Raw genomic sequence first — 27,934 nt, forward strand, 5'->3', positions numbered from 1 at the left:
AAATTCTGGTTCAGGTATACAGGTTGGGTAATGCTTGGAGTAAGGTTAGGCACACTCATAATGGGACTGGGTTGGGTTTAGGGTTTGATGTCAAGGTGTGGTTTGGATGTTAGGGTCAAAGGTCAAAGTTTGTGTCGGGTTGGGTGAAAGGGTAAGGTAAAGGTTTGAGTTGGGGTCTGGGTTAAAGGTCAAGGTTTGGTAGGGGTAGGCGGTTTCAGGGTCCTAATACTCCCTAAATCGTCAGACATGGTGGTGTGCTCTTCATGCTGCACTACCCTGGCACAAACTCTGCTCTCGTCAGTCCAAAACAACAAATAAACAAAGATAGGTTGCCTATAGCAACCACCGCCTGTTTGTTAAGATGGTTGCCAATGGCAACAGGGAGTTTCTCATCAACAGGAAATGAAGGAGGAGAGCATAGATCACTTCCCATTATATGATGTCACCAGGGATCACATTGTTAACAATTATCAAACCGATGAAAGCAAAACTTAACCACTGTGAAAAAAATCTGACTGCTAGCATGCTAGCTTGCACGCCATCCACCCACCAATGTCTCCAACGCAACCTGACTGGATTTTCCTGGAAGTCATTATTATTATAAAGTCTAGCTTACCAAAAAAAAAAAACCTCTGGATCCAATTACAAGTACTTTTCTTCTGCTTTTTTTTTTCTTTTTGTTGTTGTACAGTAGAGAGAAGGACTTTTAACTTGCACATTAACGCACTGATGTTGTAAAAAAGAGCTGTGGGCATGCAGGAAGGAACTTATTTGAATTGTTTATTGTTTTTCTATGAACACACCAAGCAGACTTTACAGAAGAGCATGCTTGTTTCCAGTCATTAAGAGCACATTTCACCCTAAAATCGAATTTTTACTGGCAGTTTAAATACTGCTAAGAAATCTGACTAACGCGATAGAGGAAAAATATAAACAGTATGTTCGTATATTAGATTTAGAAAGGACAAAGAAATAAGACAAGGTGGAAAAAGGGCTTGGAAAAAAACATTTTACATCAGGGGTGTCAAACTCCTTTTTTTCGCCGGCCGCATTGTAGTCATAGCTTCTTTCGGAGGGCCATTATGACTGTCAACACAAATAAATGTATGAGCACCTCATACTATACACAGTAAAAGCTATAAAACAAACTGACAAATAACTCGTTTTCAAATCAGATGAGTAAAAACTGGTCAAATAATAAAAAAAAAATATATTATTAAAAGTGAAGACAATTTGCAATTCTAGTAATGACACACAAATGTGATGCACAATTTGTCTTCGCTGGCCACATAAAATGATGTGGCGGGCTGTATCTGGCCCCCGGGCCTTGAGTTTGACATCTGTGTTTTACATTATTACATGGTGACAAATGACCAAACCTCATAGAACAAAAGGGTTTCTTTTAGGTGGAATATGTGACAAGGGCCTCTTAACAGTAATGCGGTAGGATTCGGGGACATGGAAGGCTGACCTCAAAGTGTGAGGATCTGTTCTGGATCCCTCCTCGTTTCAAAGTGCCAAAATCAGCACAGATGAGCTCATCTGACCAGAAACCGCAAACACAATTTCATCGGCCTGGCCTGGGCGGTGACCTTCCTTCCTTCCTTCCCGTGTGTTGCAAAGCAAGCGTGTGCCAACACGTGGGTGTCGTCAAATGCCTTCCAGAGCAATACACGGCGGGAAGCAGCTGCTAGACAAATCCACAGCACCCTTTTTCTATTCTTCTGTCAAAGTTTTTCACTTTTACCGTGACAAAGTATGGGAGTATTAAGACAAGAGACACTTAATTAGGTACACTTGCACAAGTTTATGGATTAGATGTGACTATGGAGTGCGAACAACGGCGGCAGTGTAAAACTGAGACGAGGTGTTGAGTCGGAGGACAACGAGCCGCAAAATGGAATGTGATGACGCAAACAGACAACAAAAGCATTTTTTGGTCCCATAGTGACTAAATGCGGCAGAAATAACGTGAGTATCAGCGATGTGAGCATTCAGCTGCTGCTCTGATGTCACTACATTGCTCCCACCGTTCCCACGATACAGTGGGCTCCCCCGAGGACCCTCGTTTGGGAGCATATCACTTAGGAAAACATGGGTACCGTGATTGTGTTATTGCTACAGGAGGCGGTTGCCGTGGAAACATCACTTTTCTCAGACACGCGGCATTCCAACCGACCATCAAGGCTTTTTTTTTCCCCTCTCATTTTTGGAGGTCTTCAAGTTCAAACAAAGCATTCGTAAAGCTTCACTTCAAAGATCAGAATGAAAAGTAGGATGAAGTTCTGCGTCGTAGAAGTAGCAGGCCTACTACTGTTGTAGTCGTTGGAGTTGACATAAAAAAAAGTATGAAAGTTCTGTATAGTAGCAGAAGTAGTGGGAGTAGATTACATTTAAAAAAAAATTATATACTAAATATTATAATAGTATTAAGCCTGTATAGTAAAGTATTAGTAGCACATGAAGTTCAGTACAGTATAAAAAACATGAAAAGTAATATTAATTGAAGTTCTGCTTAGTAAACAACATAAATACTAGTATGAATTTCCGCTAAAATTAGTAGTAGACAAAAAAGTAATCTGATTTATTTTATGGAATTAGTAGTCGTGGACAGCATGTTTGTGTCGTACTAGAAGTGGTGCGACTGGTGACACAACACTCCGCATACTGTTCATAGCTGCTCGTGCTTTTCTCTCGGGAAGAATGCGAACGAGGACAAGCGACTTCATTTCTGCTTGTCAACATTGACAAGCAGCAATTAGGCGCAGGAAGTGGGTCCTTGTTTACCTTCTACGTGTGTAACCAAATATGTCGCCAAGACGCTTCCTAGTTTCCAACTTCACAAACACATGAACACGTGAAACTTTCAACCACTCCCTTGCACAAATGACGAGAGTGGAGTTTCTTGCACTTTGGCATCAAAAACACTCCCAAGTCTCACCCGACACCGGACGGCCTCCACGATGCCACATACCGGAAGTGATGTCACAGACAGCAAGCGGCATCAAATCATTCAGATTTTCTTCTCTTCGGACACTTCATTAGGGACACCTGCCTAATCTATAACGGGATGCAAAATTCAGTAGTGGCTAAAAGAAACATCAAAAGAGGACCATCTGAATTTATTTAACGACTGCACAATAGCAGAGCAGTGCAATTGCTCCACCCTACGGCGACGTTGGTCAATTACACATCTACTCTAACATTAAATTTAATTCTGCATGTACGGAATTAAGAATAAAAAAAACTATGCATATTTTTCATCAGATGCATTACATTTTGTAAAAAAGAAATTTCTATATATATAATGCGAATTCCTATGAATTTTGAAGTACATACCAATTATACATACACACATTACATTGTAAACATATGTATGAAACGACACTGCATTAGCTTTAAATGTTGAAGCAAAAACGCAGGCGCCAGACTGTGCATGTAGTGTGGCTTTATTGCATCTTGGAAACAACAGACACCACAATCTGTTAACAACAGAAACAGGTGGAGACGACCACGAATATTAATAATAATAAAACATGTGTCTGCCATACATTGAGTGCAAAGCTAAACTAACAAGAGCAACACATGGCAGTGTCTACACTAAGGAAACACTTTGTCATCGAACAGCTTTATATCTACTGAATGTGTTGAAATGACAGGAATACTTTTTTGGTCCCCAATGGGGGTGATTCATGGCCTCGCCTGGCTTGACCTTGCAATGGTTGCCGCCCAATGGCAGGGCGCAAACAGGCCGACAAGCACTCACACTCACATTCACACTTCAGGACATTTTCAAATGTCCAAACAAAGTTAACATAAGACGATAATAACGGTGCTGTAACAGTCAACTTTAGCATGTCGTCAGGCTGTCAGAACTATTAAATATGGCAATGAGAAAAAATACACGAGTTCCATTGGCAACACAACAATCTCCTGCTTTTTCTGTCCTCGACACCACTGAAATTTTCTGTGGTCAAAAACATCTATTTTTTTCTTGAAAGGAAAGGCCATGCAAAACTTGGTCGTGAGGAACATAACTCATGTGTGCAGGATTTTTTTCAAAAACAGTTGCTCGGAACAGTTGGGATAAAGGAGAAGATGCGGAACAAGTTGTCAGGAGAAGGTGGCGATTGAGGAGGGAAGGGAGGGTAGCGGAGTCACTGCTGGGCGGGCTCATAGATGTAGCTGCCCACGCCGCCCGTGTTGACGCCTGGAGAAGGAAGAAGCACAAAGGGCCACAAGTCGGGCAAGGCTCATTTGCATAAAGGGCGCTGGAGTACACGGGTGGGCAAAGTCAGGTACAAGAGTGGTCAGGTACAAATGGTGGTCATGCTTCGACATCAGTTTGACTTCATATTCATTCTATGAATTGATTTTTAATTCATTTAACTTACTTTAATTTATTTAATTTTAAAAGGTGTTCACCACATCTACAAACGAGTTGGCCCTTGAGTACAAAACTTTGCCCACTCCTCCCTTGTGGAGTCTGCGTGAACCACATTCAGGTTACGGTGGAGCTGATGATATTCAACGGGTCAACAGCGCCTCCTAGCGGTTACCTTTGGGCCCAAAGAGCACAGCGTAGCATGGCTTGTGGCAGTAAGGCTGGCCGTCGTGCTGGAAACATTATTCAAAAAATAAATAAATGTAGTGATGACAAAGTGATGACTGCATAAGTTTTAGCAGCATAGTATCAAAAAAGTGGCTAAATTGTAGCGTCATGTTGCCGGCGGTTACCTCGGCGTGGCCACCGGCAGACAAAGTCTTGCTGCATCTCTCGCAGCGCAGGCAGGGGCGATGCCAGTCTTTGCCCAGCGACGTCACCTTCTCGGCTGCATCACGCGACACACGCAAGGATCAAAGTTGCTTCAAGTCGCCTCATTTAAATGCATTGTCTTACTCACCGAAATACACCTTCTTGTTACATCTGGGGCACATGTTGGCCTCGCCGGAAAAAGTGGTGATGCCTCCAGCTGTGCGCGCACACACAAAATTGTTTACAAAAGAAAACATTAGCACAAAGATAACATTGGCTCGACAGTATTTTTGAGTCACTCAGGCGGGTTTTTTCGAAGGTTGCCAACCAAAAGCACAACTATACTTTTACATGTACAAGCTAGACAAACAGAGAAAGTCTACGCATAATGTAATATCTGAATCACCTTTGGACGGAGGCTTGGCGGCGAACATCTTCTTTTCCTCGGCCTGCCCAAGGGCGTCGTCCCCGCCGGTTGACGAAGCGCTGCTGGCCGGTGCGTCGTACACGTAGGAACCGGCGCCGCCGATGTTCACACCTGCAAACATTCAAAGTGATGCTGAAATGCATACCTTCATTTAGGATTAAAAAAAAAAAAAAAAAACCTCATCATGTAATGCACCTTTGGGTCCAAAGAGGGCAGCATAGCACGGCTTGTGGCAGTAGGGCCTTCCGTCATGCTGAGAAGACAGAATAGGATGCATGTGATGCTTGAGAATGAACTCCCATTATTGTGTGTGTGTGTGTGTGGGGGTTAAGATCTGTCACAACGAAAACAATATTTCAAAAGGCAGACTGCATGCTTCATAGGACTGCACCTAAAAAAAAAAAAACACTAAATGTGTGACTCTTTCCAAAAAGGGACACTCTTTTCCACCTGACTGATGATGTCATCGCCGCCGGACCGCTCCACCCAACACAAAACACGTCAAGTTTCCACTTGAACCCTTGCCGGCCCGTTGCATGCTGGGAATGCGGTGGGGAGTGTGACCGAGGCCCCCGGGGAGGGAAGGGAGGGTGACCAGCAGTCCAGCGCTTAATGACTACAGATGAGGAGAAAGTGGCAGCTCGCATTCTGACAAAACACTTTTTGTGTAATTGTCATCAAAAGCGAAAGTAGCTGGAAAATATTTCAATGTCAGTGTGGGAAGCCGACTGCTGGGAAGCGAGTGGGCTGCACTGCTGATAGATGGAGCGAGCGCACAAAAAAAGCAGTGTGTGTGTGTGTGTGTGTGTGTGTGTGTGTGTGTGTGTGTGTGTGTGTGTGTGTGTGTGTGTGCACGTGATGTTCTGAGAAAGCCATCAGCCGGGTAGTAAAAATCCAGAGCTTCACTTATCAAATCAAAGCGAAGGACACAGCAATCCAGTTCACACACACGTGCACGCGCACGCACACGCGAGTGACACATTCTGAAGAGGTTGAAAGCAGGAAACTGTGACAACTACGCAGCATTGAACGCAACAAGTCTTGTTAATAAACAACAATGGAGGAGGAAGGAAAAAAAAAACCCCCTCAAAGTCAGAGGTGGGACTGACTGACCTGTGCTTGAACTAAAAACAAAAAAAAGTTAAAATGTGACTGTCATTTTCTTTTTTTACCTGTACAAAAATTACATCTAATGAAGAAAGATCCAATGATGATCTAAAAATAAAAACAGACAAGAGGGCTCTCGCTTGAGTTGTGGCCAAAATGTGGTCATACTGACCTCAGCGTGGCCGCCGGCGTTGAGCAGCTTGTTGCAGCGGTCGCACTTCAGGCACAACTTGTGCCAGTCCTTGCCCAGCGAGGAAACCTTCTCGGCTGCATGGGGGGAGAGGACACACAAACAACGACACGCAAGCGTGAGTGCGACACACACAACAACAAGGCTCGGTCTTTGTTCTTTGTCAGAAGAACGATGAACTTGTTTTGCAATGGTGTCATCAGGCCAAGCCAGAGATGACTGGGGATGCCTGTGAACCAGACAGGATGCTACGATGATGTCATCAAGGGACAGACACGCAGCTATGCGGTCCAGGTCCAGCTGGAGCCGGACCCCCTCCTTCCCAAGTCCTTTGTGTATCCCCCTGCCCCTCCCCTTCAGTTTACAGTTCACCCATCCTGCCTCAGATGACCTCACCCACACCGTCAAAACTGAAAGCTAATTTCAATTTTGGAGGTTTTACTTGCGGTTAAGCGTACCTCAACATTAGAATAGGGGTACAATCAAAATCTCAATTTACGCACGTTCCAATCAGTTGAATTTTAAAACGGCATTAATTCTTCCCGACGCATTTTTTGCTCAGTGTTTTCAATTTTTTAAAAATGGCACAAAAATATGAAATAGTTCCTTGCAAGTGTTTTAATTTTGTACCCAAATTTTTTTTTGTAGTTCCAGACTGACCTAATAATACTCACTCCAACAATAAGTCTGTTCGCACACAACGGTGCCCCAAGGAACCGTGCGGGGGCTGCAGAGGAAAGGCCTTCTCTTATCACGGTGGGACACAAATAACCGGATACCCAAATGGGTTTCTGACCAAAGACCCCCCCCAACAAATATCCCGTCAAATTCCTGCGATGAAACTGTTTCCGTGCAAGTAACCAAAGCAAACATGGGGAAGTCAAACATTGAAGTCCAGGCAGTGCAATGCAGATGGAGCGCTAATGTTAGCCGCTAGCGTTAGCTGTTGACTGGCTCGCCCAACGTTGGAAAAAAAACTAGATTTACAAAGTATAATTTAGACAATGGTCAGATAAATTCCACACTAATTTATTGTTATCATCGAGTGCCTCGTAGTTCGAAGGTGCGCGGGTTCGAATCTTTGGTTGAAGTTTGGCGGCTCACAATCGTCACCTTTGTGCGACTTTCACCGTTTGTGTGTCACGACGTAACGCAGAGGTGTCAAGCAACAGTCCCCGCCGCTTTTTGATTAATCCCCTCGAAAATCCGAGGACGCCCATCAACATCCTGACACCTCTCTCTCTCGGTTCTAAAAATAGACCTGCCCGCCACTGGGCCTGTACTCGAGTGCACATCAGAGAATGAAAAGCGTATTGTTAAAGAAAAAGAAAAAAAAAAAGTGTTGTGATTGTGAGTGTGGTGAGTGGGGGAGGTGGCTCAGCGTGTGTGGCCTAGATGATGCTTCCAACCTCCCCACCCCCAGTGAAGCCGGATCAAAATCCTCATTATCTGCGGGAATGACATGTCAAGGATTCAGCTGGACGGTTACCCTAACAACACATCAACTGGATGTGGCGGATCCCACCGACGACTTAATCGCGCTCGATTTGTTCGGACCGAACCGAGACCAGACAGACTAAAGGGCTCGTCCTTCCTCTCAAAAGTGACGACACCCCAGGGTAGTGATTGTTTTTTCATTACGCAGCGGATATCCCAGAATGCAGCATGGCGGGAATGTCCCGACAATCTATAAATCGAGCGCGGCGTTTTCAAGCGCGGAGGTTGGATGGTAATGGCTTTGACAGACGCAGGAACGCCATGCCGAGCTACAGCGGGAATTTGGATGCCCTTTATGATTGGTCCCGTCGACTGGTCGCAGTTCAGCCTGTGGTACCGCTGCAGCTCTCTCTTTCTGTGGCTCGGCCCGCGGCTGATGCAATTTTGTGACAAAATTCAGCTCTGTAGGTCGTTGGTCGCCTCGGCCAAGTCGAAGTTCCCCGGGCGGGCTTAGCGCCCCTCCCTCGGCGGATAAAAAGAGGCCGACCTTGTGAATTCTTCCGTCTGACGTAAATGGGCTGCAGTTAACTCGCATCCTGTCTGGGTTGGTCACAGAAAGCCGACGGGCAAAACGCCAGCCCTGCCTCGGTGACGAGTTTCTCGCTTTAGCTTTGAGAGAATTGTCACAAAAAGTCACAAGTGAGCTTCCTCAGCTGGCAAAGTGATACTGGTTACTGGACCGATTTAATGAGTCAATGTCCTCAGCAAAGTAGTTTGGCCGCTGTCAGGTGAAACGTGACGCGCGGTACTTTCAGTGCTTTCACCTGCGTCACCATGATGGGATCGTGTTTGCACCTCCAAAAAGGCAGAGGCAGCCTGGCATTGAGCGGCGGTTACGCAATGGCAGAGCGCGGGAAGCGGCAACTCAAGAAAATGGACGTTACGTAAGCAACGAGGAGCATTCATGCGGTCGGGCGGAAAAGCGGCCACTCTGCTGACGGCAGGATAAAAAAAGGATATTGTGTGGTCAAAGTGGCATTTAGGTGTGGGGAAAAAAAGAAGGAAGGGGGGAAAAAAAGTGCGGCTGATGGAGGGGACGCCAGGGGGGGGAAAAAAAAAGCCTTGTGTGAATGGAGACGTCGCCTCTAATTAGAATGCATGAAGCACTTTTGGGACACTCCTGTTTGGCTGCCTTGTGACATGGAGCGCGGTTCCCCAAATTGGAAATTTGAGAAATTGATGCATCAAGCAAGACCTCAAAAAAACTTGAACTTTTCGCCATGAGTTCCTTGTTTTTGTGTTGTTTGGCAGCTTTTAACGTCAGCCGACAGACGAGCAGAGGCGCGACATCATAACAACACCGTCTTAATGCAAGCAGATCATCTGCGTTTATTTGACCATCAATCTCAAAGTAACCAATGGAAAGTTCCACTAACATTTCCACCCCAGACTGTGGGATTGATTTTTTTTTTCTTTTTCTAAAGAGGGGAGTCAAGTGTTTTGACTTGTCGCCTGCTACGATGCGATAAATGGCGACAACAGCTGGAAGTCGCCAAGAGTAGCTTACCACCATCGACCGCCAAAGGAATTACAATCAGTCAAACGGGGCAGGAAATGGCTTTTTTCCGCCCGGCCGTTTGGAATCCACCCTGCCACCGAGTTCGGTGCGGCGGCCTCTTTGGAACTCGCTAAATCTGGAATTGAACCGCAGCACGAGTAGGCTGAACGCGGCGAGCTGCATCAGCAACATGAACAGGAACTTGTAAACCTGCGACAGAACCGACCGACCCAATGTGTCGCGAATTATATATTATTCCCGCGCCATTCCAGGACGAGTGCTGAGTCCACAGAATCTCAAATCATCTGAAAACCTCAAAGAGTTGCCACGTTAACTGTCTTCTTCCATGTCCCTTGTCATGTGGGTTTTCTTTCTTTTTTTCCTGAGAGATGACTGGAACTTAAATACCGTAGCAAACGCCTCCTCGTGACGCTAAGCTAGGCGTGCGCGCTTGTCTCCCCCATCATCTTTACGTCAACACCGCACGGGAGGCGACACACCCTGAGCAGAAATAACTCTGCTGTTACATAAAATGACCGCTCACTTCAAGCGTCTTGCGTATGCTTCCCTGGGCCCGTGTTTTGGTTTTTTTTCATTTTCTTTTTTGGCGGGATGAGCAGCAGCTGTGTCACGCTACTTATGTAATTGATTTAGAGGCCAGAAATTAAAGGCCTGGTTGTGTTGGTTTAATCTGCATGATTGAATCAACACAGCAAATCCATCATATACCATATATGCATTTAAATATATTTTTTTAATTACAAGATCCAGATCCTTGTTGACATCGAAGCCTGATGTGGGCATATGGTGTTTTTGCACACTTGGCAAGAGTGTCGCCCTCATTCGCTGCCAAGCTGCCGTGTGGGCCACAACAACAAATTAAAATGGCGGTAATCTATGAGTCGTCAAATGATAACTGAGATGGTGATTATGTAGTTTTAATCATGTGTGATTACACTGCTTTTACTTTCTGAATGAAAGTCAGAATGTCGGTACCGTGACATCACTAACTGAACAATGCAGACAAGTGGGACAACTTAAAAAGCAACATACATGATGCTAACTATTTTTTTCGCTATGGAAAATCATGTGGTTGGTCTTCTTTTTGGAAAATGAACGATACAGACAAATGTAACATTTTTATCAGTAATTATTTTCAAATGCTACATCAATCTCTTTGGGAAATGAATGACGGAGACAAGTGCACCACTGACTGTATGAGCAGTTACAAAAGTACAGCAGAGTATACTAAATGTGAATGTTTAAACGACCACATTTGTGACGATATTTGCTTTTTCCCCCCTCCTGAAGTTGGCCTCTGACAATCATTTACATTTCCCAAGTGACTCTCTTATTATACTTAAAGGAAGTAAAACGTAAAAATTTAAATTAGTAGCAGTGTGGAGGTATGCCTAACTTACTATTTTGAAGTCAAAATTCAGGATATATTGCTGTTATATTAAGATGAGCTAACGTGGTTAAGGGGGAAAAAATCGATATTTTGGCTAGTGCGACTACAATTGGGTCAATTTACAGCGAAAGCAGAAAAACGGGTGAAAGTACTCACCGAAGTAGACCGTCTTGTCACACTTGGGACATTTTGAAGCCATGTCTGGAGAGAAGGGTGATGTTTTGTGGTTGAATGGGAGCAACGTGCGTCCTGTTGTCGGCCCACAACGAGTGTCGTCGTGACGTCCACACGAGCGCCAGAGTCTAGTCAAGCGGGCTGCCGTTGCTCATTTGCATAGCCGCGCCTTCGGTGCATTCACGTGCATCGGGAAAAGAAACACTCGGTTTACAAAGCAGGATAAGCGATACGAAAAAAAATACAAACATGTAAATAAATACTGCATTTTACAAATAATATACAAGATGCAATAATAATGAATGAATAAAATATACATGACAGATACTTGAAGTCACTACTGGGGAATTTAATTTTGATTCATTTTATTTTCTATCCGTTTTTAATTCAAACCTATTTTAATTAAATTTGTATGAATGAATATGAATATATTATCACTGCATGATTGAGAAAAATGATTGTCTAATAAAAGAAAAACTCAATGCTAATAAAACTCCATCCATTCATCCATTCTCTGAAGCGCTGTTTAAAGGAATTAATAAAGGGGAAAGTGACTGAACCACCCACAAACGTCTTGGAGTGTATCAAACTCAAGGCCCCAGTGACGTGCGGTGAGGTTCATGACTGGGAAGGCACTGACGTCACCTCAGAGGAGGCAAGGCAGGAAGTTGCCTCCTCCGAGCGACTCGTCTTCGGTTTTAACATAACTAAAAATTCAGCGATTTTGGTTCAAAATGATACAGAACTACTGAAATTAAAAGGAAAATAATAAAATTATAATAAAAACACCCCTCCGTGAGTCGTCACCTTATCGTGGTGGAGGGGTTTGCGTGCCCCTATGATCCTAGGAGCCATGTTGTCTGGGGCTTCATGCCCCTGGTAGGGTCACCCATGGCAAACGGGTCCTAGGTGAGGGGCCAGACAAAGCACGGCTCACACTAGCCCCTTATGATGAATAACATAAATGGATTTCGTTTTCCCTCGCCCGGACGCGGGTCACCGGGGCCCCCCTCTGGAGCCAGGCTTGGAGGCGGGGCTCGAAGGCGAGCGTCTGGTGGCCGGGCCTTCGCCCATGGGGCCCGGCCGGGCACAGCCCGAAAAGGAAACATGGGTCCCCCTTCCCATGGGCTCACCCCCTGTGGGAGGGGCCAAAGGGGCCGGGTGCAGTGTAAGCTGGGCGGCGGCCAAAGGCAGGGACCTTGGCGGTCTGATCCCCGGCTGCAGAAGCTGGCTCTTGGGACATGGAATGTCACCTCTCTGGCTGGAAAGGAGCCCGAGCTGGTGTGCGAGGCAGAAAAGTTCCGACTAGACATAGTCGGACTTGCCTCCACGCACAGTTTGGGTTCCGGTACAAGCCCTCTCGAGAGGGGCTGGACTCTCTTCCACTCTGGAGTTGCCCACGGTGAGAGGCGTCGAGCAGGTGTGGGTATACTTATTGCCCCCCGCCTGGGCGCCTACACATTGGGGTTCACCCCGGTGAACGAGAGGGTAGCCTCCCTCCGCCTTCGGGTGGGGGGACGGGTCCTGACTGTTGTTTGTGTCTATGCACCAAACGGCAGCTCAGAGTACCCACCATTCTTGGGGTCCCTGGAGGAAGAGCTGGAGAGCGCTCCTTCTGGGGACTCCATCGTTCTACTGGGTGACTTCAATGCTCACGTGGGCAATGACAGTGAGACCTGGAAGGGCGTGATTGGGAGGAACGGCCCCCCCGATCTGAACCCGAGCGGTGTTCTATTATTGGACTTCTGTGCTCGACACGGATTTTCTATCATGAACACCATGTTCAGACATAAGGGTGTCCATGTGTGCACTTGGTCCCAGGACACCCTAGGCCGCAGTTCGATGATCGACTTTGTAGTCGTGTCATCGGATTTGCGGCCGCATGTTTTGGACACTCGGGCAAAGAGAGGGGTGGAGCTGTCAACTGATCACCACCTGGTGGTGGGTTGGCTCTGATGGTGGGGGAAGATGCCCGTCCGACCTGGCAGACCCAAACGCTCTGTGAGGGTCTGCTGGGAACGTCTGGCAGAATCCCCTGTCAGGAAGAGCTTCAACTCCCACCTCCGGCAGAGCTTTTCCCACGTCCCGGGGGAGGCGGGGGACATTGAGTCCGAGTGGACCTTGTTCCGCGCCTCCATTGTTGAGGCGGCCGACCGGAGCTGTGGCCGTAAGGTCATTGGTGCCTGTCGTGGCGGCAATCCCCGAACCCGCTGGTGGACACCGGCGGTAAGGGATGCCGTCAAGCTGAAGAAGGAGTCCTATCTGGCCGTTTTGGCCTGCGGGACTCCGGAGGCAGCTGACAGGTACCGGATGGCCAAGCGGAACGCGGCTTCGGCGGTTGCTGAGGCAAAAGCCCGGGCGTGGGAGGAGTTTGGCGAGGCCATGGAGAATGACTTCCGGACGGCTTCGAGGAAATTCTGGTCCACCATCCGGCGTCTCAGGAGGGGGAAGCAGTGCAACGTCAACACTGTCTACAGTGGGGAGGGCGTGCTGCTGACCTCGACTCGGGACGTCGTGTGTCGGTGGGGAGAATACTTCGAAGACCTCCTCAATTCCACCTACACGCCTTCCATTGTGGAAGCAGGGCCTGGGGACTCTGAGGCGGACTCTCCAATCTCTGGGGTCGAAGTCACTGAGGTAGTTAAAAAACTCCTCGGTGGCAAGGCCCCGGGGGTGGATGAGATCCGCCCGGAGTTCTTAAGGGCTCTGGATGTTGTGGGGCTGTCATGGCTGACACGCCTCTACAACATTACGTGGACAGTGCCTCTGGATTGGCAGACTGGGGTGGTGGTTCCCCTCTTTAAGAAGGGGAACCGGAGGGTGTGTTCCAATTACAGGGGAATTACACTCCTCAGCCTCCCTGGTAAGGTCTATTCCGGGGTGCTGGAGAGGAGGGTTCGTCGGGAGGTCGAACCTCGGATTCAGGAGGAGCAGTGTGGCTTTCGTCCTGGCCGTGGAACAGTGGACCAGCTCTTCACCCTCAGCAGGATCCTCGAGGGTGCATGGGAGTTTGCCACATGTGTTTTGTGGACTTGGAGAAGGCGTTCGACCGTGTCCCTCGGGAGGTTTTGTGGGGGGGGCTTCGGGAGTACGGGGTACCGAGCCAACTGATAAGGGCGGTTCGGTCCCTGTATCACCGATGCCAGAGTTTGGTCCGCATTTCCGGCAGTAAGTCGGATTCGTTCCCAGTGAGGGTTGGACTCCGCCAAGGCTGCCCTTTGTCACCGATTCTGTTCATAATTTTTATGGACAGAATTTCTAGGCGCAGCCGAGGCGTTGAGGGGGTCCGGTTTGGGGACCTCAGCATCGCGTCTCTGCTTTTTGCAGACGACGTGGTGCTGTTGGCTTCTTCAGGCCGTGATCTCCAGCTCTCACTGGAGCGGTTCGCAGCCGAGTGTGAAGCGGTCGGGATGAGGGTCAGCACCTCCAAATCCGAGTCCATGGTCCTCAGGGTGGAATGCCCTCTGCGGATCGGGGATGAGATCCTGCCCCAAGTGGAGGAGTTTAAGTATCTTGGGGTCTTGTTCACGAGTGAGGGGAGGATGGAGCGCGAGATCGACAGGCGGATCGGTGCAGCGTCGGCAGTAATGCGGACTCTGTACCGGTCCGTCGTGGTAAAGAGAGAGCTGAGCCAAAAGGCAAAGCTCTCAATTTACCGGTCGATTTACGTTCCTACCCTCACCTATGGTCACAAGCTATGGGTCGTGACCGAAAGAACGAGATCCCGGATACATGCGGCCGAAATTAGTTTTCTCCGCAGGATGTCCGGGCTCTCCCTTAGAGATAGGGTGAGAAGCTCGGTCATCCGGGAGAGACTCGCAAAACATGATTTATAGGAGGCCTTCGAAAACACATTATGTGCATTAACGGCACACCGAAGGAAACTTCAACGGGGCCTGCAGCATTATCTGAGTTTGATACCCCTGTAGTCTGCAAGCTTGACTGCTTTTAAGCTTTGCTGAGGCACTTTGCCCTTTCGGGTAGCTGTGGGCCCGGCTTCACAGAATCACAATGCTCCCTTTGAGAGCCACTGACTCGTAGGAATGCATTGAGGCAATGGAAGAGCGCCTTGGGTGGATCCCGTGCCTCCTCCGCTTCTAATAAAAACGTCAAGCGTCATACGTGGAGAACGACTGAGTCAAACGTTTCATTATCACGTTCTCAGGCGGAGCGACTGAGGTCATGCACTTTCACACGTACTGTAGGTGTCGTCTGTCTGGCTGACGAAAAACAGACGCCGGTGGCGGAAGAGCAGATTTCAGTACAGTATTGCAAGCCTGGAGTACAGTAAGCTTTGTTTCCACCGATCAGCATAATATCTATCATTTTTGTAGTAGTTCAACCAATTTTCGAGATTATATCACTTTCTGGCACCCTTTTATTGGTGGGACAATACGGTAGTGCCAGGCTTGGTCGTAAATTTTTGTATAGTCTATATTTTGTTGCCTTTATTGCAAGGCAAGGACACGGCAATGTTCTTTCTCTTTGCTCCAGTAGACTCGCAACTGAACTGTATATCCTCATATACACTTGGAACATTCAATTCTGGCCCTCAGTGACTTTTGTTCTTTGCAGTTGCTAAACCAGCAGTAAAAATTCAACAGTGGTTGTAAATTGAGACACGGCAGGGTCGCATCTGGTCGAATTTCTTGAGAGGCGACAGACATATTTGCTGTGAGCATCTGTCGGAAGTCGGGCGTTGCCGGCACATGCACAGGCCGAACTAACAGGTTTGCGTTCAATATTGAAACATTCCCAAAAGGCCCGCCTCACCGGCTGCCGGATTATTTTAGAAACAGACGGCGTGCGGCGTATAGGAGGCGACGGCAGCAAGATGATAACATGCCGCCGGGCAGACTTGAGTGTTGAGTGTGATTCCAAAGGACAGATACATTATCTGGTGGATAAGACTTAAGAGCTTTGCTTTGTCTCCTGGCGTCTCTTTTTGGCTATTTCTGCATGACGGATGCAACTATGTTAGGTTGGCCCAACACATCAGTTAGGTTTAGGGGTTAAAGTTGATGTCAGGACTTTGAGCTCAGGGGAAGGTTTGAATCAGTTCAGGGTTCGTATCTGTCACAGACTAAGTGACCTGCTGCAGTGGGATTGGATAAGCCTGCGGAGACACAACAAAGCGCCTGTTTGTGTTTCTACCAAGGAGCGGGAGGGCGAGTGACATTTTCTTTGGTGATGGCCAGTTGTGGGGGTTATACCCAGTGGGAGAGCACTTGAGATTCCATTGGAGTCCATTTTTAGGCATGTAGGTCCCAAATGTCTTCTTTCGTCACTGTGGCAGCACTTTGATTATTATTAGGCAGAGGAATGAGGCGGGGAAATATTTTTCATCCATCCATTTCATCCTGTTCAGTTTATATAAAAAAGGGATCCGCAAGAACGCTGCTATGCTGCCCTCTAGCGCCAGTTAAAGTGTACTGACGTCAAAATCAAATAAAAATATTCAAGGTTTAAGGAACATCGTAAAAGTTTAATAAACAGTGCTTCATAAACCCTTTGCCAAAAATGTGGTAGAAAACAGAAACAAATAAGTTACACGGTCGCAGCCGTGATTTCTTTTTTTCCCCAATCATTAGTGTGAACCACCTAGGAAAATAGCATAGAAAGTTTGCAAACTAAGACCCTCACTCACATACCCTTTATATATATATTAGCTAAATATATTTTTACATTTCATTTTTTCTCCTGCAAGAACAGCAGTCCCCCCCCCAAAAGTGAATATAAATTACACATATCAAACAGGAACAGTCTTGCATTTTGCTTTGTTTTTCATCATTAACACACACACACTCAGTCGATGCATAGACTCAAGGACATCTTCTACGATTTAACGGTTTCAAGACCTCTTCATAGGCCTTTGAGAGAGAAAAAATAATTCTGTGACTGTCGCCATAGCAACAGACCAGAAACTGGGACCCTTGAGACTAAGCGAAAACATCCACCCTCCTAACAGTGAAATGGATGTAGAATGTGTGCGTACGTGTGTGTGTGTGTTCGTGCGCACAGCAGAGTATGCCAAGTATAAAACCACATGTAAAATGAATCAATAACAAGGAAGGGGGAATCAGCGATGCTTGAGCCCAAGAAGAGGCCTCTTGGCTGGGGTAGATCGCGATGGCCTTGACCGCCGTCAACTTGCACACTAAATAAATAGCATAGCAATGAACCAGGCAAATTTAAATACCATAAACTACATAAATATCAGTTGGGGGGGGGGGGGTCGCCTTGAGTCCCTACACCAGGAGGAGGTCTCCTGGTTGGGGTAGAGAAGCTTCCAACAGTCCTCACATGTGGTAAAAGCCCCAGTGAAAAGTGTTTTGTGTGTGTGTGGTGCTCAGTCTATTGCAGGCCTGCCCTTTGAATCCTTCACAGTAACCGACAGGCAGCCATCCGATTGGCTGAAATAAATTAGAAATAACAGGAAACTGAACACACTCAAGATATATCACAAAAACTATGAACAAGAGTAATAAACACAACAGGAACCACAAAGTAGCCACACAGGACAGAAGGAATTACAATACCCTGGATATGTACAGTGTTATAATTCTTTTTTTTTTGATTGTCAAAAAAGCATTAACTCTTCCAAAACGCTAGAGTGCAACAGGGGCGCCACCTTCCTGTAAAAAGGTCAAAGGCCCTGGAAAGGCGGGAAGGGGCAAAAGCCTGGTGATCGCTGCAGGCGTGCGTGCATGTGCGTATGTATGTATGTATGTATGTATGTATGTATGTGTATATATATATATATATGTGTGTGTGTGTGTATATATATGTGTGTGTGTATATATATATATATATATATATATATATATATATATATATACACACATATATATATATATATAAAAGTAGCGTGGCTTTTGATTGGAGGTTGTAGAGCTTAGAGAACCCGCACACGTCCCTGAAGGTGCGGCTGCATTGAAGTGCGTCACTGCCAGTCGTCATCGTCGTCGTCCTCACTGTCGGACGTGACGTCGTCCTCATCATCGCTGTCGCCGCCTGCCTGCCGCGTGCCGTTCTGCTGCCGGGCGGCCATGAAAGCGGCGGCCTGGGCGGCAGCCTGGGTGGCGCGGGCGCGCTCCTCTGCCTCCTTCTGGCGCAGGGCGGCGGCCTTCTTTTCCTGCTCGGCGTGGCTCTTCATGTGAGCGCTACGGCTCTTCACCTTGTAAAACACCCTGGTGGAGAGACAGGACAGAACTCTGTTGTGCAAGTCCCACGTGATGATTTAACGGTGTTCATGTAATATTCAAGAACTGACCTGCCACATTTCTTGCAGGGGAACTCTCCCTCGGGGCCGCCGACACCCTTGTTGCCCGTTGGGGTGCTGGTCCTTGTTGGGGGGCCGATAGCATGGGGAGGGGGAGGCGGTAGCGGTCGATCCCTGGCCACGACGTCCTCCTGGGCCCTCATGATCAGGACGCTGGTGGTCTGCGCACAGTGGAAGATGTCATGTGAGGCTGAAAAACAAGCTTTCCTGCAGAGATCGCCAAACGACGTTACACAAGTCCACTAGGGGGGCAGCAAGCACAATAAACACAATAACACGGCAATGGTAAAATTTGCGTTTTTAGTTCTTAATATTCAGATGACACAACTCATGACCTGGCAATGAGACTAAAGTGGGCTCAGAAAGTCACTTAACGAAAGCAAGAAAACGGGTGGATAAGTGAGGCTTTGTTCGTCCGCACTTTTCCTTTGTGCATTGTGTTCCTTTTCCCGTCCGACTCACGTTCTCGGCCGCCCCAACGGGGCCGACATCCTGCTTCCTGTCGGCTGAGCCTTCCCACATCTTGCTGTCCTCCTCCCGCCGCTGAGAGGCCTGCGGAGGCATTTACGATGAGTGGCCAATCCCTGCCACCGCTTAAAATGAAAGCAGACGTGCGATGCTGACCTTATTTGGGTTGGTCTCGCCTTCTTCGGTCGCCGCGCCGTCCGGAGGCGACGCCTCGCCGTAGACGAGTGTCCCGTTGCGGCCCACCTTGATGTGCTTTTTGTACGCGTAGTAAAACTCCACGCACTGCCCTACCGTCTTGGTGCTCACCTGCAGAACGAGACAAATCGATGTTGGTATGCATGCAGACTGTTTTTAAAGGTCGCTACCAGATTTTATGTTGTCACACTTGCCTGCTTTTGCACCATGAAGAAATCCTTCTTGCAGGTGGCCATGCCTTTGTTGAACTGACGTCGCTCGGCCGCAGACCACTTGTCGGAGCCTGATGGACACGATCAAATATTTAGCATGCAAGCGGCGTGCTAGCGGCTAAACCCCCCCCCCCCCGCCTTTAAAACACAGATGATCAACAATGGCTCTCCTGTCTCCTGCCCATGGGGGAGGGAGGCGGTAGATTAAACACACGCTGGAACAGCACCCCCTGTGGAACCCCCCCGACCAACCCCCCACCCCTGCTCGCCCATCACCCACGCCCTCTTGGCTCGGGCAGCTGCCAACACTCAGAGGGAATGTTTGGAAAGTCCGTCACATTTGTACTTGCTGCCATTTTAAACACAACAGTGGCGCAATCTTATCGACACAATTTAACCGTTTCATAACGCTCGTCTTTATCACCTAGAACTAATAGAGCGTATGCATGCGTGATGCACTTGTTATTTCGTCCACTTGGGGTCACCATCTTTACACTATTTCCGTGTACCAGCGAGGACGGCGGTCTTTAAGGCAAACCTGGGTAGTGGTAGTCGGACAACGGATGGGACTTGGGAAAGACGGGATCGCTGAGCATGAGCAGTGATAAAGCTGCCTGAAAAACAAGCAAAACATTCATTGGCTTGCAAATCGGTGCCCCAAGGCGGGGGTGCCGCAAGTGGCTCACCATGATGTCGCCGCTGCAGCGGTGCAGACAATGGTGGGCCAGCTCCTGGTTGCAGCCTCCTCCGTACAAAGCGCTGGAACATGCCAGGTGCATCAGGTCTTTCACTGACAAGGACAAAGAGAATTTAGGGATCACCTCATCCGCACGCCTCTGTCAGTTGACTTTTCAGGGATGGGGGGGGGGGGGGTACCTCTTTTGTGGTAGTCAGGCTTGTCCTCCAGCTGGGTCAGCGGGGCCCAGAGCAGCTCGGCTCTGTGAGGGTCCAGCTCCACCAGGGAGCGTGGCCTCAGATCCGGCACCTCTGCTTGGTACCGTGAGCCCAGATTGATCCGTCTGGTGAAATAGGGATTGTTCATATGAGTGAATGACTTTGTATTGACGGCAAATATTGCTTTGTGTTGACAAATTATGCTTCCTGTTACTGACTTCACACCTCACATATTTCAGGTCGTGGTACCTCGAGATACATGTTTAATTTGTTCTGTGACCAAGCTTGTACCTCAAAAACATGTAAACAAGAGTCACACCTCTCATGAATCGTGACAAGAACATCGCGTGACGTGGACTTTTAGCGATTTTTTAGTTTTTTTTTTTTTTGCCCAAGGTGCTGTTTATCGTGTTTGTGTTTATCAGACGGCTTACGATTGCCGAAGATGACTCAGCAAAGCAGTGCTGGCTTTGCAAATTCAACACGTTTCACTGAGGACAGCTCATGATTCAGCTCGGTGTTATGATCTGGATAATTGCCTGTGGAGCGTGCACTACAGTGAGGTGTGTGTGTGTGTGTGTGTGTACTTTCACTGAAAACAGGCAAACACTCACGGCTCAATGCTGACTGGAGTGGCCTCACTCACTGCGGACAGAACTGGAGGAGTCATGTCGTAGCTACCTGAACCAGCAAAAAATAAATAAAAAATAAAAAAAACAGCTTCTGATTAAGGGATCAAATTAAGGTTAGGGTTTGACTTTTGTTTGTTTGGTGTACCTGAGCAGAGCAGGCTGCGGGTGGCCGACTTGGGCGTGGCGGACGGTGGTGCCGCTGCCGCCAGGAACGTAGAGAAGTAGAGGCCAGTGCCCTCACGCACAGGACTGAGGATAGGCGGCGGCGTGTAGGGCGGCACGGCCAGCGGGTTATCGGCCAGGCGGACGGGCGAGCGCAGGTGGCTGTGGTACGGCGTGACAGCCGAGTAGATGGCAGGCGGCGCCATGAAGGCGCCCGGCTTGGGCGGTGGGATGAAGAGGGGCTCGGGCCGGGGGCGCCGCTTCAGCTTTTTCACGTCATCGTCTGCTCGCGCGCCCTCGCCGTTCTGAGGAAACACCATGTTCCACCAATTCAATTTCCTTTTTTTTTCCTATGCTAACTTATTATCCAACTCGTGCAACAACAATATAAATGTATGACTGTACTTTTTTTTCATGAATATTTGATTTTATTTCACCTTAGTTATGGTGAATTTTAATCTGTTTATGTTTAGTAACATAAATGTGTCATCTCATTAGTGTTAATGTTTTTGGTTTTAATTGTTAGAGATATGCCTATTTTTTCCCACTTGCTGGACAATTCATAAAATAAATGTCCATTTGCATTAATCAGTTTTATCTGGGACAGCGTCGACTCCCTTTTCCAATCAAATGAAGGGGAAATGTGAGGAGCATGGCAATGGGGGGGCAGGGGGAAAGATGGATATGGGTGGGGGATGGGCGGCGAGTCTATGTGTGTGTATGCAAGGTGGGGGGGTGCTATGTAAGGCCCTTTTGGCGTAATAGCTGGAATTTCCACACAGAGAGGACGCGATGGCTCTCGTCACGTTCCAACATGGGGTTATTGTTTCCATTGTGGCATCATGAATAACTGGTGAGAGGAAGGGTCGCATTCATTTGCATCAATCATGACAACATGCGTAACTCAGATGGCTGTGGTCTTTTGTTTTGTTTTCACTGCATGGATTAGTTTGTTCCTCAAATGTCCGATGCTAAAAGTCTCACCTCTGTCTGAATGAATAAATGTATGGTGACTTAATGGCAATGACAAGGCGCCACTGGTACCTGCTCCGAGCCCTCAGTCAGCGAGCTCCTCAGCGAGCGGCGACGAGTGACGATGACGGACGGCTTGCGCTCGGCGCCGGCGCTCTCCAGCGGGTTGGGGGGCCTGGACGGCGGTGGCCGGTTGGACGTCTGCGCCGCATCCTCGACGCACGGCGCCAACTCCAGTCGGCGCACCGGCACCGACACGGGGATAACGAGCGGGAGCAGGCCGTCGTCTCGCGGCCGCTTCATGCCCGGCTGGGTGGGACCCCAGGGTTTGTGCGCCTCCTGGGGAACAGGACAGAGAAAACTAATCAAATGGGTGCATTGGAATCGAGTAAATATTGAGATATCTGCCTCCTGCTGAAAACGTCTGTGAGCGAGTCCTTCAGTCCTTAGACACTTAGGAACAGTTTTACAACTGGAACCAAAATGTTGTGTCCTGAACCATTTTTTAAATTTTTTATTTACGTGCGTAATGTTTGCATTTGTCTAAAACGGTTTGAAATATTTGTAACTTTTGCCGCCAGTGGTGCACAACCTAATGTGACTGTTGTTTGGTGGTGGAAACGCCCAGGCAGCACCCCAGCGTGGTGCTGCCTGGAGAGAGGTTTTGCTGAGTGCTGCATGAAGTGAGTGCGTGAGTGTTCGTGTGCGGCGCTGGGGGGGGTGTAGTGAGCCTCTCTGCTTTGATGGATTTGGGGGGGGTGCAGGCATGCAACCAAGCACACAAGATGTCAGCGGGCAAAATGTAGGCCACGTTGCGTTCCACTGACTGAGTGTTGTTGAGCAACTTGTTGTGTAATCGCCGCGCATGACTCTGCATGATACTGGCCGGCTGGAGTCGAGTTCCTATTTGTGTTTATTGAAATGTAACACGGGCAGGTTCATTTTGTATAAGTGGGATATTGTTTTGTGGACAAGCCAACGGTTAAGATTCAGAACCTGAACTATGACAAGTCAGGCCACGTACCTTGATGTCCTGTGATGGCAGCGTCTCCATCTCTGAGGCCTTCTGTGCAAGCGTTTCCAAGTTGACTTCCTGCGACACCCTGCGCTTCCGCCGCGGCGTGCTCTGGATGACCCCTGTTGGGGCCGCCAAGATGTCGGTGTCGCCGCGTGTCCCGTTCTGGAGGTCTTGCAGCGCCGGGTCGCCTGGGAAGGGGTTGTCATCCGACGGTGCGCCGCCTTCCTTGGAGAGGCGCCGCGACCTCCGGAGGTTCTGCGTCTGGGGTAATGGATCGGGCAGAAAGGAGGGAAGCGACGGCGGGTCTGATGGGTGTGGCTCTGGGGTGATGTCCTGGATGAGAGAGTCCTGGATTTGGGGGGGAGCGGCCGCCAACGACGGCTCCTGGGAGTGTGCGAACTGCGGGTGGGAGTGCACGTTGGGCGGGTAGTAGTCGAGCACATGCTGGCTTTGTTGTTGCAACTGCTGATGTTGCATTTGGAGCTGCTGCTGCTGCTGCTGAAGTTGTTGCTGGATGAGGTTCTGCTGCTGTAGCCGGGGGAACTTGGCCTGTGTGGAGTAGTTGGGCGGGTTGGGCAACCTGGCGTTGCCTTGGTAGCTTTGGTAGTAGGCGGGCAGGTGCTGCCGGGGCTGCCCGAAGGCCAGCTGAAAGGGCTGCAAGACGGAGCTCCCCACCGGGTGGGACGCGCTGTTCGGCTGGGGGTTCAGCGCTCCAGGTTTCAGGGTCTCCTGAAAGGACTGCTGCTGGTTCCAACCGAGGCCCCTTGCCTTCACGGCGTCTCGGTAGAAGTCCGGCGTCGGGTCGGGTCCTGCCGGCTGCTCGTCTCCGGCCTTGTCTTTTACGAAGGCTGTCTGGTTCCCCGAGTCGGTCAAGTAGTTGGCAAAGTTCTGTCCCCAGTTGGCCACGCTGGTCCAAGTGGCGGCTCTAAGTTGCGGCTGACCGGACTCCTGGTGGGCCCACTTCATAGGTACCGTCTGCTGATAGTGACCCCTGTTCTGGTCACCCTTGTCAGGGCTGAAGATAACCGAGTTGAGGTACACACGATGGCCCTCTGGATTGGACGCCGCGTCGCTCACTGCCACCGTTTTCTCGGGCTCCTCCCCATCCTGGACATAGTAGGACCCTTCGGTACGCTGGCCGCTCTCCTTCATGACTCCAGCGGGATCAGAAAAAAACGTGATTCGTTTGCCCGTTCGTTTTGCGCCAGGTTTCTGCTGGGCCGGCACGCTCATGGTCAGCATTAAAAAGCCGGCGTCGGGAAAAACTCTTCGGTCCCACTAATTGCTCAAGTCACTTAAGTGCAAGTCTGAACTACACCGGCATCAAAATGTATTCCTCTTTCAAGGCTGATGATTTTTTCTCCCCCTCATTCACAGGTGACACCCTGTAAGGACAAAATGAGTGATATCAAAAACAGTTCACCACAACTGTCAAGTTTCAATAAAGTCAGCTTGTTTTCAGAACATATAGTACTGCCACAAACCCACCCAACAACTATGACGACTATGACTGCAATGCATTCCATTTGGGGGGGGGGGCACGTTCGCAATTCCCATGAAATGATGAGTCATGAACAATTTAAGCTCAGTAGAAAACATCTCAAAGCCTACTCATAAAAAAGAGACTCAGCAGTCCCATTGCTAGAGCCTCGGACTGATTGAATTTGAAAATAATCCAATTATGGGTTTTTTTGGGGGGGGGGGGGGGGCTAATGAAGGAAGTGTTAATGAAAGTGAGCCAGTGCAAGTCGTGATGAACAAGCGAGCAAAACAAAGTCCAACGCTCCTGTGAGGACTTGACAAGCCTGTCATGATTTCATATCGCCATGGCAACCCTTGTCATGGACATAATTAAGATTTCGTTGTCCAGATTTTTGGGCAGACTTTGGCGATGGTGCCAGCTTGCAAAGTGTTTGTGGTATTTAACAAAAAAAAAAAAAATTTAAAATTAAAAAGAAAATAATAAAAAGATAAGTACAACTCATTATGCATTACAGAAGAACGTTTCGGACGTCACAAAAAAAAAAAAAAAAGCACCATCTGACAAATCAAGGAAGTGGTTGGCAATTGTCACCCTTTCCCCGACGGGCGAGGGGCTCCTTAAAATAGACGCGCTGCAGCTGTTGGGATCCTGCACGCTTGCTCGGTGGGCCGAAAGCGACCGCACGCTCCTTCCGCACTCTGCGCGTGATGTTCGGATCCCTGGAAACCTCTGCCGTACTGACGCTGCAGGTCAACACCATCACATGTAAAACTTGAAAATGCAAACCGCGATCCTTTCAATCACAATCAATGCAAAGTGAAATCCTCCTATCTTTCCATCTGTTGTTACCATGACTCATATCCGACCCACATCCAAAACATGTCACTCGAAGTGTGCATTCTCAAAGCAGCCTCCGTGCATGCAGAGAGCCATGTTGCGATCTTGCACACATGGCTTGAGGCTGCAGAATCTTTAGATCAAGGTGGAAAGGAAATTAATTTATGTGTGAGATTTGTAGTGATGGCCCAGTTGGGCCAGCATCAGTGAACTTCTGGGCTATCGGATGACTGTTAATGTCGGACCCTGATGGGTGAAGGAAGAAGCCAAAATACGGACATGGAGAGAGCATGCAAACTCCACACAAGGCCTGATTCGAACCCAGAACTTCGGACCAGTGAGGCAGATGTGCTAGCTCAGTCTTGGGTGAGCTGAGGTGGGGTAAAACCCGGACTGCCCGCCAGGGTACATACAGACAAACGCCCATTCACACTTGAGGAAAATTAGCTCTCATAATCTTCGGAATGTGGGAGGAAGCACGGCGAAAACATGCAAAACTCTCCACTAGAAGCCCAGATTCGAACCTCACAATTGTGACGCAGACGTGCTAACCATTTGTCCACCGTGCCAAGAATAAATAAACAAACATGCAGGGATCACCTAAAATAAACGACAGGCACCGTTAGCCGCCCTAATCCGTTGGCAGAAGACCTGACTTTGCACGCGTGGGTAGGATCTCCGCCCTACCACCACCGCTCTACGGTATTGTGGTAACAGCAACAAAAACGGGGGGGATTATCAGGCAACGACGGGCAACCAAAACAATACGATTGTCAACAAGGGGCAACTGTCACATGTGCACAACTTGCAAGACAACAACAACAAGATGGACACCGCGCGCGCGCACACTTCCAAGGCTCGTTGTACTTACGTGTTTTTGTTACGAAACTCGGGCTGCGGACGACGGTGACAGTTGTTCAGTCCGTCCGCACCGTGCAGAACCGCGGCGGCGATGACTGCTGCGGTGCTTTGCCCGAGGTTGACTCATGCTAGGCGGCTGCTGACCTCACTCCCCTGCGCCCCCCTTCTTCTCCTCCCTGCGCTTACAAGAGGCGGAGTTCGAGACGGTGGTGGCGAAACAACAATGCTAACCTGACTTAGCGCTAATGTAGCTATTGCACATGATTGCGAGGACGATTGCATGAGTCGTACTCATGCAAAAGAAAACGGCTGCCAGTGCTATCTTGTTGACTGGCTGTTTGTCTTGTGACACCCCTCCTAGTCCCGCCTTTTTGTTTTCCGGTGCCCTTATAAGGGCGCTTCCGGTGTGACAAAGTCATTTACCGGGCAGGCTCGCTCACAAGGCTTTACGGGAAATTCCAACACACATGCAGGACGCGCACACATACTAAACCAGAGAGAGAGAGGGAATGTGGTTGTGAAGCTTCACTTTTACTTCCAAATACAACCACGGTGCTATTTTGAATGAATCACTTGACAGGTTTAATTGCGAAGTTTAGTTCAGCCAGAAAAGCAAAATTGGGCCTGGGGGCAACATCCGGCCTGCCCACAGTTACAGACCGGCCCTCACAGTGGCCATTAATAAAAACATACAGTGCTTTTATTTAGAAATGTATGCTTGAGGTTAACATGTTGTCTTGGCGTTCGGCAAGCGTTGCAGTTTTTCATGGGGCCCGTTTCCAAAATGAACTGGCAGTTGATAGCACGCATGAGGCGCTGACTATGGTGGCCTCTGAGTAACAATGTCACAAATTTCTTCTGCACCACTGAAAATGGTGGCATCATGAAGCGACAATAAAGAGTAGAAGAAGAGCGGAGGAATGTAGACAACAAATGTCTGCTCCGAAGCAGGCTTCACTCAGGGCCCGTCTCCATGGAAAGGCCATATTTGAAGGCTAGATTCAAAGGCCACAGATTCGGACACTGGCGTGTGGTTAAATCGCACAGGAGGTTACACCATGTGGCCTTTAAATTTGGATTCAGTAACAGATCTGATTATACTAATATTTTTAAAAACGGATAGATATTTTGGTGGGTAAGTCGAGTCTAGCATAATTTAAAAGATGAAAATGCAAATCTGCTGTGATAAATTCCTCTACAAGACGTCACGTTGTGCCAGTGTTTGTGTATCACTGCGCATGCGCATAAAGGGGTCGTTGGTCCACTCATTGACGACGAAAAGCTCTTTGTCAAAGAAAAAACCCTCTCATAAACATACACTTTAAAACACACACAAAACACGCAATACTTACGCTTGGTCTGTTTGGTTTCTCCAACGACTTTGCCCACCACCACTCCACGATATCTTCCAGCAGCAAAAATGGAACCTGCCATAACAAATCTCTCCACAAGGCGTCACTCACTTCACCGGTAAAGCAACTGAGCGGCGATGTACGAGGTGATAAAAGTCACACATCGTAGCAACTCGATGGCTATTAAAACCATGCACACAAGTAGTGTTTTGATTAGAAATGTTGGTTAAACAATGAAATACAGCAAACATCGATACTCGACAGTCGACAGACTTGCCGATGCTGGCCGAGCCGTTATTTGTGAGGGACGACGCTTGCGTGCAAAGACAAACAAATTACAAGATGGTTATTACCCTGCTACAAGTTGAGCCGCATATTCGTCGCCTTACCCCCTACTTTCCTTTATAAAATCACAACGAAATGTCAATAATAGTGTTACTATATTAATCGTATTACAATTAAAAGTATTTCCTTTTTTTCTAAACGTTTAATACCTTTAAAAAACG

General features: G+C 48.3%; 2 protein-coding genes across 3 annotated transcripts; both read right to left on the bottom strand.

The window, feature by feature from the left end:
- Positions 1 to 3,431: 3,431 nt before the first annotated feature.
- crip2 (cysteine-rich protein 2) lies at positions 3,432 to 11,196 on the bottom strand. The gene is made up of 8 exons (XM_037241606.1): positions 11,043 to 11,196; positions 6,463 to 6,557; positions 5,379 to 5,436; positions 5,163 to 5,294; positions 4,905 to 4,973; positions 4,738 to 4,832; positions 4,560 to 4,617; positions 3,432 to 4,210 (listed from the first exon to the last, which is right to left on the bottom strand). Exons 1-8 carry the CDS (start codon positions 11,083 to 11,085, stop codon positions 4,158 to 4,160), a joined length of 603 nt encoding a protein of 200 aa, XP_037097501.1. The 5' UTR covers positions 11,086 to 11,196; the 3' UTR covers positions 3,432 to 4,157.
- Positions 11,197 to 16,524: 5,328 nt separating this feature from the next.
- Positions 16,525 to 27,740, bottom strand: mideasb (mitotic deacetylase associated SANT domain protein b). 2 transcript variants are annotated; one of them, XM_037240569.1, is made up of 13 exons: positions 27,429 to 27,740; positions 22,902 to 24,280; positions 21,950 to 22,216; positions 20,889 to 21,210; positions 20,726 to 20,792; positions 20,094 to 20,236; positions 19,904 to 20,007; positions 19,756 to 19,831; positions 19,200 to 19,288; positions 18,967 to 19,116; positions 18,805 to 18,894; positions 18,334 to 18,503; positions 16,525 to 18,250 (listed from the first exon to the last, which is right to left on the bottom strand). In XM_037240569.1, exons 2-13 carry the CDS (start codon positions 24,135 to 24,137, stop codon positions 18,004 to 18,006), a joined length of 2,961 nt encoding a protein of 986 aa, XP_037096464.1. In that variant the 5' UTR covers positions 24,138 to 24,280; positions 27,429 to 27,740; the 3' UTR covers positions 16,525 to 18,003. The 2 variants fall into 2 exon arrangements, with proteins under 2 accessions (XP_037096464.1, XP_037096462.1); XM_037240567.1 differs by lacking the exon at positions 27,429 to 27,740 and adding an exon at positions 26,087 to 26,743.
- Positions 27,741 to 27,934: the final 194 nt, after the last annotated feature.

The sequence above is a fragment of the Syngnathus acus genome, chromosome 22, assembly GCF_901709675.1.
Source record: "Syngnathus acus chromosome 22, fSynAcu1.2, whole genome shotgun sequence".
NCBI lineage: Eukaryota > Metazoa > Chordata > Actinopteri > Syngnathiformes > Syngnathidae > Syngnathus > Syngnathus acus.

Coding starts and splice junctions, on each gene's coding strand:
- crip2 (XM_037241606.1), bottom strand. CDS start 11,085: ATGGCTTCAAAATGTCCCAAGTGTGACAAGACGGTCTACTTCG. Junction 6,558..11,042: donor TGACAAGACGGTCTACTTCG/GTGAGTACTTTC, acceptor CCCCCCATGCAG/CCGAGAAGGTTTCCTCGCTG. Junction 4,618..4,737: donor CTGCCGGTGGCCACGCCGAG/GTAACCGCCGGC, acceptor TAATGTTTCCAG/CACGACGGCCAGCCTTACTG.
- mideasb (XM_037240569.1), bottom strand. CDS start 24,137: ATGCTGACCATGAGCGTGCCGGCCCAGCAGAAACCTGGCGCAAAACGA. Junction 22,217..22,901: donor TGCCATCACAGGACATCAAG/GTACGTGGCCTG, acceptor CCTGTTCCCCAG/GAGGCGCACAAACCCTGGGG. Junction 18,895..18,966: donor GCGAGACCAACCCAAATAAG/GTCAGCATCGCA, acceptor ATGCCTCCGCAG/GCCTCTCAGCGGCGGGAGGA.